Source organism: Poromitra crassiceps (genome assembly GCF_964638095.1).
Source record: "Poromitra crassiceps genome assembly, contig: HAP1_SCAFFOLD_1477, whole genome shotgun sequence".
Classification (NCBI taxonomy): Eukaryota; Metazoa; Chordata; class Actinopteri; order Beryciformes; family Melamphaidae; genus Poromitra; species Poromitra crassiceps.
Genome location: NW_028150935.1, coordinates 17007 through 30492, shown reverse-complemented (window position 1 = coordinate 30492; position 13486 = coordinate 17007). Strand labels below are relative to the sequence as shown.

The 13486-nt window shown below is 40.8% G+C and overlaps 1 protein-coding gene across 1 annotated transcript; it reads left to right on the top strand.

Annotated features, from left to right (window-relative positions):
- The first annotated feature begins 10414 nt into the window (after positions 1 to 10414).
- On the top strand, positions 10415 to 13278 carry LOC310771906 (ADP/ATP translocase 2). Its single transcript, XM_083664408.1, has 4 exons — positions 10415 to 10615; positions 11493 to 11979; positions 12068 to 12208; positions 12615 to 13278. The coding sequence occupies exons 1-4, from the start codon at positions 10505 to 10507 to the stop codon at positions 12770 to 12772; spliced, it is 897 nt and encodes a 298-aa protein (XP_083520534.1). The 5' UTR covers positions 10415 to 10504; the 3' UTR covers positions 12773 to 13278.
- The last annotated feature ends 208 nt before the right edge of the window (positions 13279 to 13486 follow it).

Here is a 13486-nt window from a genome sequence, read left to right as displayed (position 1 = left end):
TACCACACAGCAGCCCAATTTAATGTGACTGAATGATCATTAACAACTGCAGTTTGCCAGTGCATTCGCGACCAAGTTGGATTTGATTTGCTGTTGCCTTGGCCTATTGAGGAGATGGTTCATGTGATGGGAGATGGCAGCAGTCACAGGAGGCTTGACTGACTGGCACCACAGCAGCGCCTCCCTGTGGTCGACCCTGTGCATAGGATGATATGTTATACCTGGGGTTCATACTGTATTTAGATCAATCTGTTTTAAGAGAAAGGAAACGGGGGCATATGAGATCACTTGAAATATTTTTTACATTCTCTGGCTCAGCTGCGTGACTTATTTTTTCATCATGTATTGTATCAACTGTCCAATAAATTAAACTAAACTAAAGCTGGATTATCATTAAGTTTAATCAGTTCATGCAGTAATTTCCCGTTCCTTGTCAGTCAAGTCAAGTCAAGTTTATTTGTATAGCCCTAATTCACAAGCATGCCTCAGAGGGCTTCAAAGAGAATATCTCTAGCGTATGACTAGCTGACACAACAATAACAAATTACAGTAATAATAATAATAATAACATGGTTGAACAATCTTATGATAGAGAGAGACAGAGGAAAGGGGAGAAAGGGGGAGAGAAAGTGGGGGAGGAGAGAGCAGGGAAAGGGAGGGAGAGGGAGAGGGAGAGAGGTAGGAAGAGAGCAGGGGGGGGGGAAGAGGAGAGAGAGCAGAACAGACAGGATATACTGGGGCTGGGTGATATGGTCATGAATAGTCACAGTGGACAGTAAAATTTAGCAATCAAGTTATGTATTATAGTTACCAGGTGATATGAGCCACTAAATAGACAACAAACCCTTAGTGGTAACACTTTATAATAACGTTCAGTCGTAAGTAATTTATAAGCCTTTAGTTAATGATGAACTAATCACTTACAAAACATGAATATACATTTGTAGTTGGTTAATAAATGCTATGTTAATATATCACTAATGCGTTGTAAGTCATCTATAAACTTTTAGTAACTTTTAGTCACCTGTTACAAATTATGTGTAAATCATTTACAATTAATTTACAAGGCTTTCTGCATCCCCTAATCTAAAGTGTAATCCATTCATCACACATAAATGTGTTACATACACAATAAGGGAGTAGCTCTGTCAAAATTTAAGCCAATGCGGAAGTGCACTTGAACCTGCATTCTTTCGAATGGCCTGCAGGGAGCGACCCATTGGTCTGTGGACTTCCGTTTTTTTATGCCTCACATATGGCATTTTGGCGATTGCCATCTTGGATCAAAGTCCAGGGGTTTCCCACAGAGCCTGCTATTGGTCCGTCATCGGTGAGCTGTGTGTTCAGTGGACAAGCGACCTGTCAATCACGCCCCAAAACATAGTCTGCAACTACAACATAGTCTGAAACTAGCAATTGAGACCATAAACGCATTAGGAAAGGGTTTACTGAGGCCATACTTGAGGCTTCAAAACAGAAGTCCACAAACCAATGTGTTGCCCCCTGCAGGCAAAGAGGACACTTCCGCATTGGCTTCAATTTTGACAAACAGAGCTACCCCCTTGTATGTAACACATTATGTGTCATGAATGGTTTACACTTTAGATTAGGATGCAGAAAGCCTTGTAAATGAATTGTAAATTATTTACACATCATTTACAACAGGTGAGGAACACTTAATTTACTAAAAGTTTATAGATGACTTACAACACATTTGTATATGTTAACATAACATTTATTATTCATCTACAAATGTATATTCATGTTTTGTAAGTGATTCATTAACTAAAGGCTTATAAATGACCTACGACTGAACGTTATTATAAAGTGTTACCGAACCGGCAGCAGAGCGGCCAGGCCAAACAAGCAACCGCTCAGATAATCGGACTACTCTAGCCATTAACCGGAACTAACTAGCACACAAGGAATCTAGTGTCTCCTGCTCACAGGATCACTGGAGAGAGAAAGAGAGGCACAGCATGTTAACCTGTGTCTGATACACCTTAGTGTCTCCTGCTCACAGGATCACTGGAGAGAGAAAGAGAGACACAGCATGTTAACCTGTTGACGACCAAAATCATGTAGCTCGCCCTAAATCAAACGCCTTGAAAAAAACAGTCATCTATCATGCCATCAGTCATTGGAACAGCTGCCCACATCACATACGTCAATCAAACAATAAGTCCTCTTTCAAATTCCATTTAAGAACCCATTACTTAACAGGTGATCAATAGTCGAGCTGGTCACGAGCAACTCCATTTTTGTTTTCTCACAAATGTATGTACAATGTAACAAAATGCAAATGTGTTATATTACACATAATCTGATATACAGTATATCATGTATTATAACTTGTAAACATCACACAAATGTGATTGTATATATGTATAATACTTGTATTGTATTGCATTATTGTATTGTATTTGGACCCCAGGAAGATTAGCTGGTGCCACAAGCATCAGCTAATGGGGATCCTTTTTATATAAATAAATAAATAAATAAATAAATAAATAAATAAATAAATAAATAAATAAATAATAAATAAATAAATAAATAAATAAATAAATAAATAAATAAATAAATAAATAAATAAATAACCTGTGTCTGATACATCTAACAGTCTCCTGCTCACAGGATCACTGGAGAGAGAAAGAGAGACACAGCATGTTAACCTGTGTCTGATACAACTTACGGTCTTCCTGCTCACAGGATCACTGGAGAGAGAAAGAGAGAGACAGCATGTTAACCTGTGTCTGATACACCTTACAGTCTCCTGCTCACAGGATCACTGGAGAGAGAAAGAGAGACACATCATGTTAATCTGTGTCTGATACACCTTACAGTCTCCTGCTCACAGGATCACTGGAGAGAGAAAGAGAGAGACAGCATGTTAACCTGTATCTGATACACCTTAGTGTCTCCTGCTCACAGGATCACTGGAGAGAGAAAGAGAGACACATCATGTTAATCTGTTCATTGGGCCCAGGCTACAATTCACTGAGAACTGGAACCAATGCACAATTTGAACAGATCAGTAACATGACAATACAATCTACAGCCTAGTCTGCCCTGTCCTGTCCTGACCTACTCTAATCTAATCTTAGCCTGAACACTATAACAATCAAAAGGTCCAGCTCAGAGGTTTCCAAAGTGGGAGGTGACCCTCCCCAGGGGGCTCAAACAGTTTGAGAGGAGGCTCAGTGAATGATTTATTTTAGTTATTTCAGTTGTAGTTATTTTAGTAATTTGAATAAGAGTGAAGGCAGCTTTTTCCACTGAGCTTTTTTTCCATGCATTTTCTGAGAGGAGGCCCATGGTCTCAGACTTTGGAATCCTGTGGTCTAGCTGATCTATAGCCTTCAGTAGCTAATCTATAGCAATGAAGCTTTTGGGACATGCATGTTGATGCACATGTATGAGGCCATTGGTTTCCTGCTCTGAGTGACACTCTTTTATGCTCACAAATTTGATTTTTATTCCAGTTTAAGATATAGGCATACTAAATTTTCTCACATGGTGAACAACACACCAGGCACACATGGCACAGGGATGGCAAGACCGCACCTTTAGTGCAACGGGACTGCAGCATCTACAACAGAGAGTAGGTATCACTATGGCACGGTGGCTCAGTGGTTAACACTGTTGCCTCACAGCAAGAAGGTCCCGGGTTCGAACCCCGGTCCGTCCTAGGTCTTTTCTGTGTGGAGTTTGCATGTTCTCCCCGTGTCCGTGTGGGTTTTCTCCGGGTGCTCCGGTTTCCTCCCACCATCAAGAAAGACATGTATGTTAGGGTTAATACTCCTGTCAAACTGTTATGTAATTTTCTTATTGCTGTACTGTGTTGTAATCCTGGTTGTATGTCGCTTTGGATAAAGGCGTCTGCTAAATATCAATAAAGTAAAGTAAAGTAAAAACTGTCAGTGCCCCTGACCAAGGTACTGGCAAAAAGAACTGGAGTTGGTCCCCGGGCGCTGCACAGTGGCTGCCGACTGCTCCTAGTTCTAGGAAGGTTCCTAGTAGAGGATGGGTCAAATGCAGAGGATGAATTTCCCCAAGGGGATAAATAAAGGATAACTTAACTTAACTTAACTTACAGTATACAAAGTGTTCTAAAAAAGTTTTCTGTAGGCTACATTTATTGTAGGCTACTTACCAATTAAAGTAACTGAGATCTGACATGGACAAAAATATATAAAACTATAAATTACATTTCCTGGAGAAAAATGTCTTGCAGAAAGCAGGCCTATGGAAGAATCACTTGATTAGCAATAGGTGGTTATGCCACATTGTTACTGGTGGTGCTAGGTGGTTGCATGGAGATAAAGTTCATGAATATTGTTACTAAGTTCATGTAAAATAAAGGTGAAAGGCAATGTATTTAATAAAAATGCATGTATTATTAAATTATTGAAAATATAGCCTATACTTTGAAACAACATTATGTCTAAACACATCCAAGCAGGCAAAAATCATTCCTTTATCCTGTTTCATGTCAAGTTAAAAAAGAAGTTGAGGCTGAGAAGTTATAGCAAGCTGTCTCATTGCTCAATTAATCTATGATCATCTGTTTGTAGGCTACTGAATATACTGTTTAATAAGGGTTGAATCCAGGATTTGAATGGACATTCTGTAATCTTCTATTTGAATGTGATTAGTGCATAACTGTATCCCACTGGTCTGATATAGGCCATATGATGTTGTGCTACCAATATGATCACTTGCTTCTTTTTCTTAAAGTCTATTTTGTCAACTATAGCTTAGCTATCACAGCATGAAGCTGGGCCCTATTTGTTTTATAAATGCTTCTTTTACTATTACAAAGTATATTTGACAGAAAGTATTTTGGTATTTTTGGATCCATAATCAGAAGTAGGCCTATTTTACTTCAAATTACATGATTTCTCTGCTGTTAAAGTACTAATGTAATGAAAGTAATGAAAAGTAATGAAATACATTATTTTTCATACTACTGATCAAAAGTTTGGGGACATCGAAGAAGATTTTTTCTTTATCTTTTTTGGTTTGCAATAATAACCACTGAACACATTTGATTCATGTGAACAGTCTGTTTTTCCAGACTTCCTCAGAGACTTCCCAGGGGCAAAACCTTCCAGAAGAGACTTTTGTAAACATGAAGCTGAGTGTTGAATACATATCAGTAGTATTAGTAGTAGGTATTTTATGTTAACAAAAACATTGCAGGATTGCACAATTGAACAATAACAGAGAAAATAGTACTTTGAAAAGGCAGGTTGTCCCCAAATGTTCGAGCACGTGCAGTGTATTTGTATTGGAAACGTCCATATGCGCCCATCTGTGTTTGTGGATAAATAAATGTGCATACTGGCCATACACTAAACAAAAAGAAAATAGCCGGTCTCATACTGCCATCTAGTGGTCATCTTTAACTACGCCTCTATGGGCTTTTCACACTACATGCTCTTAGCCCGGGGCTATCTAAGCTCTGGGCTAAGAGTAGGGCTAAGATAGCCCCAGGCTAACTTCACCCCGTTTCACACTGGCAACTTTTAGCCCTGTGTGTTTAGATGGAAAGTCAGGGTTAACCCTGCTCCAGAGCAGGACCAGCTAGCCAGGACTGAAGTCAGGGTTAGCCCACTTTGGAGTGGGCCAGGATTGTGCAAGTGTGAAAGCTTTCTTAGCCCTGGGCTAACAGCTCTCTTAGCCGGCTAAGAGACTGACTTAACCCCCGGCTAAGCGTAGTGTGAAAAGCCTATAGTAAACTGACTGCATCAAACTTTTATTTTGACATTTTGGAGCAGCTAGTCACAGACACAATTAGGAGAACGTTGTCTCTTCATATCTCCAACCAAGACTCAAAACGTATACATTCCAACAGATGGGTTAGTGCATGAGCTCCTCCATTTCAGGTGCCAGTATAACAGGTAGAACTTGCTCATTCAACATTGTGTCTGAAATCAAATTTCTGACAATCCAGTCACAGGATTGTTTCTCTAAGCAACAGACCACTTCATGGGTTGTTTCAGGCCAGAAGTTAACGGTATAGTATGCAACTTTTTCAGGCCCTTCAAATGTAAACAATTTTTTTTCTTTTTTACATCTTAAAGTCATATTCTTGAAGAGTATTTCTAGATGAACAACGTGCTATTTGAATTGTTATTAATGCACCATATCTCAAAACACAAGTCTTTTGCTCCAATGTTTACAAAGAATACAAATGTAAACAAACCATTTAGAGCTTTCAAGCTCATCTAAAACTAATTTTAGCTCTTACAAACTGATATTCCTTGTATCAAGAGCTCTGTTGGAGCTAACAGATACTTTAAAATGTAATAAATAAATAAACTAAAACAGTTTGTTTACATTTGAAGGGCCCTAAAAATGTCATAGTATATCTTTTCCAAATATTTTATTTTCAGTTTTTTAAACAATACAAACAGACGAACAGACTCAGACAAAGGAAAAGAAAAGAAAGAAAAGGCGTACATAGATCATCGACATTCAATATTACTTTTCCCCCCGTTTCTTTTTTACACACAGATTAACATGTAACCCCGCACCCCTCCCATACACACATGCACGCACAAGCACACGCACACGCACACGCACACGCACACACACACACACACACACACACACACACACACACGCAGGAATTAAATGGGGGGGGGGGGCTGAAGGTAATAAGGGGGAGAAAAAAACAAACAAACAAACAAACAAACAAACAAAAACAAAAACAAAAGAAAACATAACCAAAAAAACAAAACAAAAAAGGAGGGGGAGTTACACCTGCTGCTCGGCTGGAAGCCTCCGGAGGCTATTTATATATGAAAGAAAGGGTTCCCATCTCTCAGTGAATTTTCCAACAGCACCTTTTAGTGACAACTTAATTTTTTCTAGTTTAAGGAAACTCATCATGTCCTCTAACCATGAAGCTGCGGATGGGGGGAAAATTAAGATAAATTGGGACAGAAATAGAACATATGACTAAGGTGGCTACATTACATTACATTACGTCATTTGGCAGATGCTTTTATCCAAAGCGACTTACAATAACACATTTTTGTCAGCAATAGAGCAATCAACTATGCAACACAGTCTATGACTATGACAACTACAACATCTGAAGGAATAGTGGTAAACTTAAGTTAGTAATTTTTTTTATTTATTTTTTTTAGAGAGAGAAAGAAGTTAGTTCAAGAAGGGCCCAGATGGAGCATGAAAAGGTGTGTCTTTAGTCTTTTCCGAAAGATCGGCAGTGATTCAGCTGTCCTGACTGAAGGTGGAAGCTCATTCCACCATTGAGGTGCCAGGGACGAGAAGAGTCGCGGCTACATTTGTCACATCTGTTATGTACATTGGGATAGATTTCTGACAGTCTGGCTTTAGAATAATGGAGCCTGTGCAGTACCTTGAGACCCAGCCGAGCACATGATGTTGTAGAACTAACCCTATAACTGCTCCAGCCCACCAATCATCAGAGAACTCAATACCTATTTCCTCTTCCCAGGCTGATTTAGCTTTCATAACATATTTGTTATTAAATGACATAATGGAGGAGTAAATCTGAGATATAAGTGATCTCTGATCGAGTGAAAGATTAAGTAATTCCTCCCAAGGGAGCAGAGTTGGTAAAGAAGGGAAAGAGCGGAACTAAGAGGTTACACAGTGACGTATCTGAAAATATCTGAAGAGATGTGAACGTGGCAAGTCAAAGTTACATGAAAGGGATAGAAAAGTATAGGAAATATGTTATCCTGATATAAATCACAAAATGATTTCCATAAAGAAAAGGGAGAGTCTAAAGAATCAGGAAATAGATGATTAGAGGTAATAGGACCTAAAGTTGAGGCAGAAGAGAAATTGAAATGACGTCGGAATTGATACCAAATTTTGAAGTATCTCAGGGTGAGAAGATTACTTTTGTACTGTTGCTGTTAGGGAGGGTATGGTATAGGTATTTGTTTTTCCTCTTCTTTTCCAGTGAACCTGTTTTCCTACGACCGTATACACATATCTTCACCTTTTTTTTTTCTTGTATCTTGTCTTTCCAGTCCTATAACAGGCAGTGAAATTGAAATACTGATGTGCTGTATCATCTATGCCCTGAAAACTTCAATAAACAGAAATGTGGAAAAAAAAAGGAATTGATACCAAATTTTAAGAGAGGGGTATGCGTACCCCAGTTTGGAAACCACTGCAGTAAGGAACCAACCAGACTAACAATCTTGGGGCCAACTGGGTTCCACCTAGTCTGGGCATGCTTAGTCTTGCAGTGCCAGCCGTAGATGATATCTACCTCCGTCGCTGGAAGCTTGATGACGTCGACGGTGGGTCTGACTACGTGAGACTAGGGCACGCTGTCACTTTACACCACTTTTGGCATTGGGGGCGTAAACCAAGGAAACAGGAAACAAGTGCACCAAAAACTTCTTTGTTGCCATTAGCTTGACGCAGCGAGGTTATGTTAGCTAGAGCCTGATAAAAAAAGCTTCTGTATTGGCTTAAAATATGTGATATTGTGAGATGTTTCTACAAGAACTTGTTCAAAAATGTTGTTTGGTACGTCCATCTTTTGTTTTGTTGTTTGATTTTCTTATTCTGTTTCCGCTGCTTGTTTCCTGTCTAGGGTGGGGTCTAGGCCGGAAACAGGCAGAGGGGGGATTTCATCAGTGAAAAGGTGTGGCAAGTCTGGCAACCCTGTAAAATGGAACTAGAATGAGTCATTTTACTCTGGTCACCAGCATCCAAGGGGCTCGGAGGCAATACTGTACGTCACACAGGTGTGGCTTTGCAGCAGGCAGTGCTTCCACCTGCTGACTAAATGCCAACCAGTGTTTCTTTAAGACTACAGGTGCACAGGCTGTATTCTAAAGCAGGGTGTCAATTCGCCCAGTTCGTAGTTATAGTAACTATAACTACAGTCTTATACCCCGTAGTTATACTATAACTACAGTCTTATACCCCGTAGTTATATTATAACTACAGTCTTGTTACCCCGTAGTTATACTATAAGTACAGTCTTGTTACCCCGTAGTTATACTATAACTACACTCTTGTTAACCCGTAGTTATACTATAACTACAGTCTTATACCCTGTAGTTATACTATAAGTACAGATCTTGTTACCCTCTAGTTACAGTCTAAATTCACTCCTTGTACCCCGTAGTTACACTATAAGTACAGTGTGGTACCCCGTAATTAGCCTATAAGTACAGAATTGGTCCCCTGCTTTAGAATACAGCCTGCGCACCTCTAGTTACACTACAGTTACTAAGTGCAGGGGTATTGACACAGCTTCAGAATACAGCCCGCACCCCTGTAGTTACACTGTAGTTACTATGTAAGTGTGGGTGAATTGACACAGCTTCAGAATACAGCCCGCGACCCCGTAGTTACCCTGTAAGTACAGGTGTGGTACCCCGTAATTAGCCTATAAGTACAGACCTTGTTACCCTCTAGTTACAGGCTAAATTCACTCCTTGTAGGCCTACCCCAGTTACACTATAAGTACAGTGTGGTACCTACCCCATAATTAGCCTATAAGTACAGATCTTGTTACCCTCTAGTTACAGGCTAAATTCACTTCTTGTAGGCCTACCCGTAGTTACACTATAAGTAGCTACAGTGTGGTACCCCGTAATTAGCCTATAAGTACAGATCTTGTGTTACCCTCTAGTTACAGGCTAAATTCACTCCTTGTACCCCGTAGTTACACTATAAGTACAGTGTGGTACCCCGTAATTAGCCTATAAGTACAAATCTTGTTACCCTCTAGTTACAGGCTAAATTCACTCCTTGTACCCCGTAGTTACACTATAAGTACAGTGTGGTACCCCGTAATTAGCCTATAAGTACAAATCTTGTTACCCTCTAGTTACAGTCTAAATTCACTCCTTGTACCCCACGTACAGATCTTGTTACCCTCTAGTTACATGATTATTTTCGGGCTGTATTCTAGAGCGTTATTACCCTGTTTTTTTCTGCTGCTTATCGACGACTACTATCATGTATGTGTGGCAAAGTCAAGATACCCAAGCAACCAGCATGGATCAGGTTTCTTTTTGAAGGTGTAAATGGCGTCTGCCCAGTGCCTAATCGGATTCATTCAACCGAGATTAGCCTGAGCACCGTTTCCCCATACAGCAGCTACACGTGCAAATGGTGTCACAGCCAATAGTTTTGATTGTAAAGGCTGTTTGGCTACGGGCGTAGCTCTTTGAGACTAGATTTATTTGATTTACCGTTGACTCCTCTTGTAGCTCTGACTTTACTCGCCTACGGCAAGGGGAATTACGCAACGCGGTGACATCATTAACCATAACGTGTCACGTTGACTGACTGACCAATGACGTTACATCGTAGTTCCCGTGTTGTATCGCGAGCCTATTCACTTTGATAAAACTCCAACGCGGCTTTACAATCGGCCATTTCGTCGGTGTAGAGGCTATCCGCTGTAGAGGGCAGTGGGAGTATCCTGATTCCTGTGTATTGATTATCTGAAAGGCATCTAAAAACATCAACAATGAATGAGACGGCAGTTTCGTTCGCCAAGGATTTCTTGGCTGGTGGCATCTCCGCTGCCATCTCCAAAACAGCCGTTGCACCCATCGAGAGAGTGAAGCTTCTCCTTCAGGTATGTCTTCCTGTATGCCGCGGACGTCTCACCAGAAATGTCACAGGAAGTATGCTAGCTAGCGTTAGCTTCTGGGAGCTTGCTAACTGCCATTGAACATTTTTGCACTGATCTATGCCGCCTACCATCACCGGTACCTATATACATGTGTTTTAAATGAGCTTACTAGCGTGTGTCGTTAATGTACAGTGAATGAATCGCTTAACAAGAACTTGAGGTCATCACGGGATGTGAAATGACCTACACAAGCCTGACAGCTAACGTTAGCTTCCCACGTTAACCTTAGCTAGCGTAGCTAACAAAGGACAAACGGGACATAATGTACAAATGGATATTACCTTGTCTTGAGTATTTTCAACACCAATGACTTGTAAGGCAACTATACTATAATGAGTTGCCGATTTTATTTTCTCTTCTCTGAAAATGACGATAAAATAACCATGATGGCTAATGTACTGCATAGCTTTAACGTTAGCTAGGTTTGATTGCTGTACAAGGCCCGGCGAAACTCATTTACAGCCGGGTCAATTATTTCATTCGGTTGACCCTCCCTAATGAGACGCCTCAAACTCACTAGGAATCTCTTCTCTCCGTTACCTTTGTATAGCTGCGATAACGTTAGATGGTCTGTGAATTTAATTAACAAATTATTTTATTTTTATTTTTTGTATCTGTAGTTCACAACGCAGCATAGTATTAACGTTAGCCATCAGCTGTCAACTATCATTTTCATTTCAACCTTTGATTGCGATCTGGTGGATATCAGAACAGCTTTATAGATGTGCTGGCAGGTGCCAAGGTCACAATAAGGGGAACTTGTGATTGTTACATGGCCAACATTCATTATATATATATTTTTTTTTATGTTTTATTACAGGTCCAACATGCCAGCAAGCAAATCACCGCAGATATGCAGTACAAGGGTATCATGGATTGTATTGTCCGTATCCCCAAAGAGCAGGGGTTCATTTCCTTCTGGAGAGGTAACCTTGCCAATGTCATCAGATACTTCCCCACCCAGGCCCTCAACTTCGCCTTCAAGGACAAGTACAAGAAGATCTTCCTTGATGGTGTTGACAAGCGCACCCAGTTCTGGAGGTACTTCGCCGGTAACCTAGCCTCTGGTGGTGCTGCCGGAGCCACCTCTCTGTGTTTCGTCTACCCACTCGACTTCGCCAGAACCCGTCTGGCCGCTGATGTCGGAAAGGCAGGAGAGGCAAGAGAGTTCAAGGGCCTGGGAGACTGCCTGGTTAAAATCTCCAAGTCTGATGGCATAAAAGGCCTGTACCAGGGCTTCGGGGTGTCTGTGCAGGGCATCATCATCTACAGGGCTGCATACTTTGGAATGTACGACACAGCCAAGGGTACGATGATCATTACAGTGGGACACTCATGGTTCTGCAAGGGGGGTGTATATCAATAGATCTGTAATCTTTATTCTCCTGCTTGCAGGTATGCTTCCAGATCCCAAGAACGCCAGTATATTTGTGAGCTGGGCGATTGCCCAGTCTGTGACAGCTGTTGCTGGCCTGACCTCCTACCCCTTCGACACTGTCCGTAGACGCATGATGATGCAGTCTGGACGCAAAGGAGGTGAGTTTGTTTGTACATGTTCATTTCGAAGTGTATTAGACAACTTTCTTAACTACAGTATAACTAAGTAGTAGCAGTGGTTCATAAAGTGGGGTCTGGGGACCACCAGTGGTCCCTGAGGGGGTTCCAGGGGGGTCCCCAGCAAAAAGGGAGACAACTTATTTTCACTATGCTTTATGTAATAAAACACCTAAAAGCAAAAATCATATCAGATGGGGGAGCCTGGAACAAAATCTTGTTAACTGGGGGTCTGTGGTCTAATTTGTCAGTTTAGGGGTCCTTGGTGTGAAAAAAAATTGAGAACCAACCACTGGTATAGAGCTTATGTTTCTCTTGGGTTTTTGTTAAGGAAGTACGTTTTATTCCAGCTAGCTTTATCTCACTTACCTTTTTCTTACCTTCTCAGCGGACATCATGTACACTGGGACCATGGATTGCTGGCGGAAGATCGCACGCGATGAGGGTGGCAAGGCTTTCTTTAAAGGAGCCTGGTCCAACGTGCTCAGAGGCATGGGTGGCGCCTTCGTGCTGGTGTTGTACGATGAGCTGAAGAAAGTCCTCTAAATCTTTTTTTTAACATCACGGTCCAATTTGGCTAAATGTCACAACTTTCCATTTCTCTGGACTCTGCATTCTGCCTTATTTATGGGAACAAACAATAGTGTCTCACTACTAGCTGTGGGGAATTACTGTACGTTGTGCATCTTATCATTTAAACGTTCCACACCCTCTTTACCAATGTCATTCCTGTTAAATCTGATACCTCCTCCTATCATTCAATAGGTTTGTATGATCCTAACTTGAATAAATTTATTCTGGGGAACAAACTAAACTGTTGATGTCAGCTGTCTCCTCCATCACAGCATGAGATGAGCATTTGAAACTCATTGGCTAATGAAATAGCACGAAGTGGATTACACTCAACTGCTATATTTACTCATGATTATCTCCTGAGCCTTCCTGGTTTGACCGTGGTCACCGCTAAGGTTTTAGTACACCAACTGTGTGTAGAGTGTTGGCACCTGTACAAACGTTTGATGTGCTACCAATAAATAGTAATATTAACCCTTTCTCACAGGTTTTGTTGGGTTCTGTTTGGTAGCTGTTTCACAACAAAATGTGAAGCCATTTTAGTCATGCAAGCGTGAAGAATAATCTTGAACTATTAAAATGCAGGTTTCCTTCACTCCCAGAAAAGACATGGGATTTTAAATGAGTATTTTCCAGGCCTGGAGAAGGTGTGAGAAATTATGAATGGGAGTGGTTATGAATGTCTTT

Coding starts and splice junctions, on each gene's coding strand:
- LOC310771906 (XM_083664408.1), top strand. CDS start 10,505: ATGAATGAGACGGCAGTTTCGTTCGCCAAGGATTTCTTGGCTGGTGGC. Junction 11,980..12,067: donor AATGTACGACACAGCCAAGG/GTACGATGATCA, acceptor TCCTGCTTGCAG/GTATGCTTCCAGATCCCAAG. Junction 12,209..12,614: donor GCAGTCTGGACGCAAAGGAG/GTGAGTTTGTTT, acceptor TTACCTTCTCAG/CGGACATCATGTACACTGGG.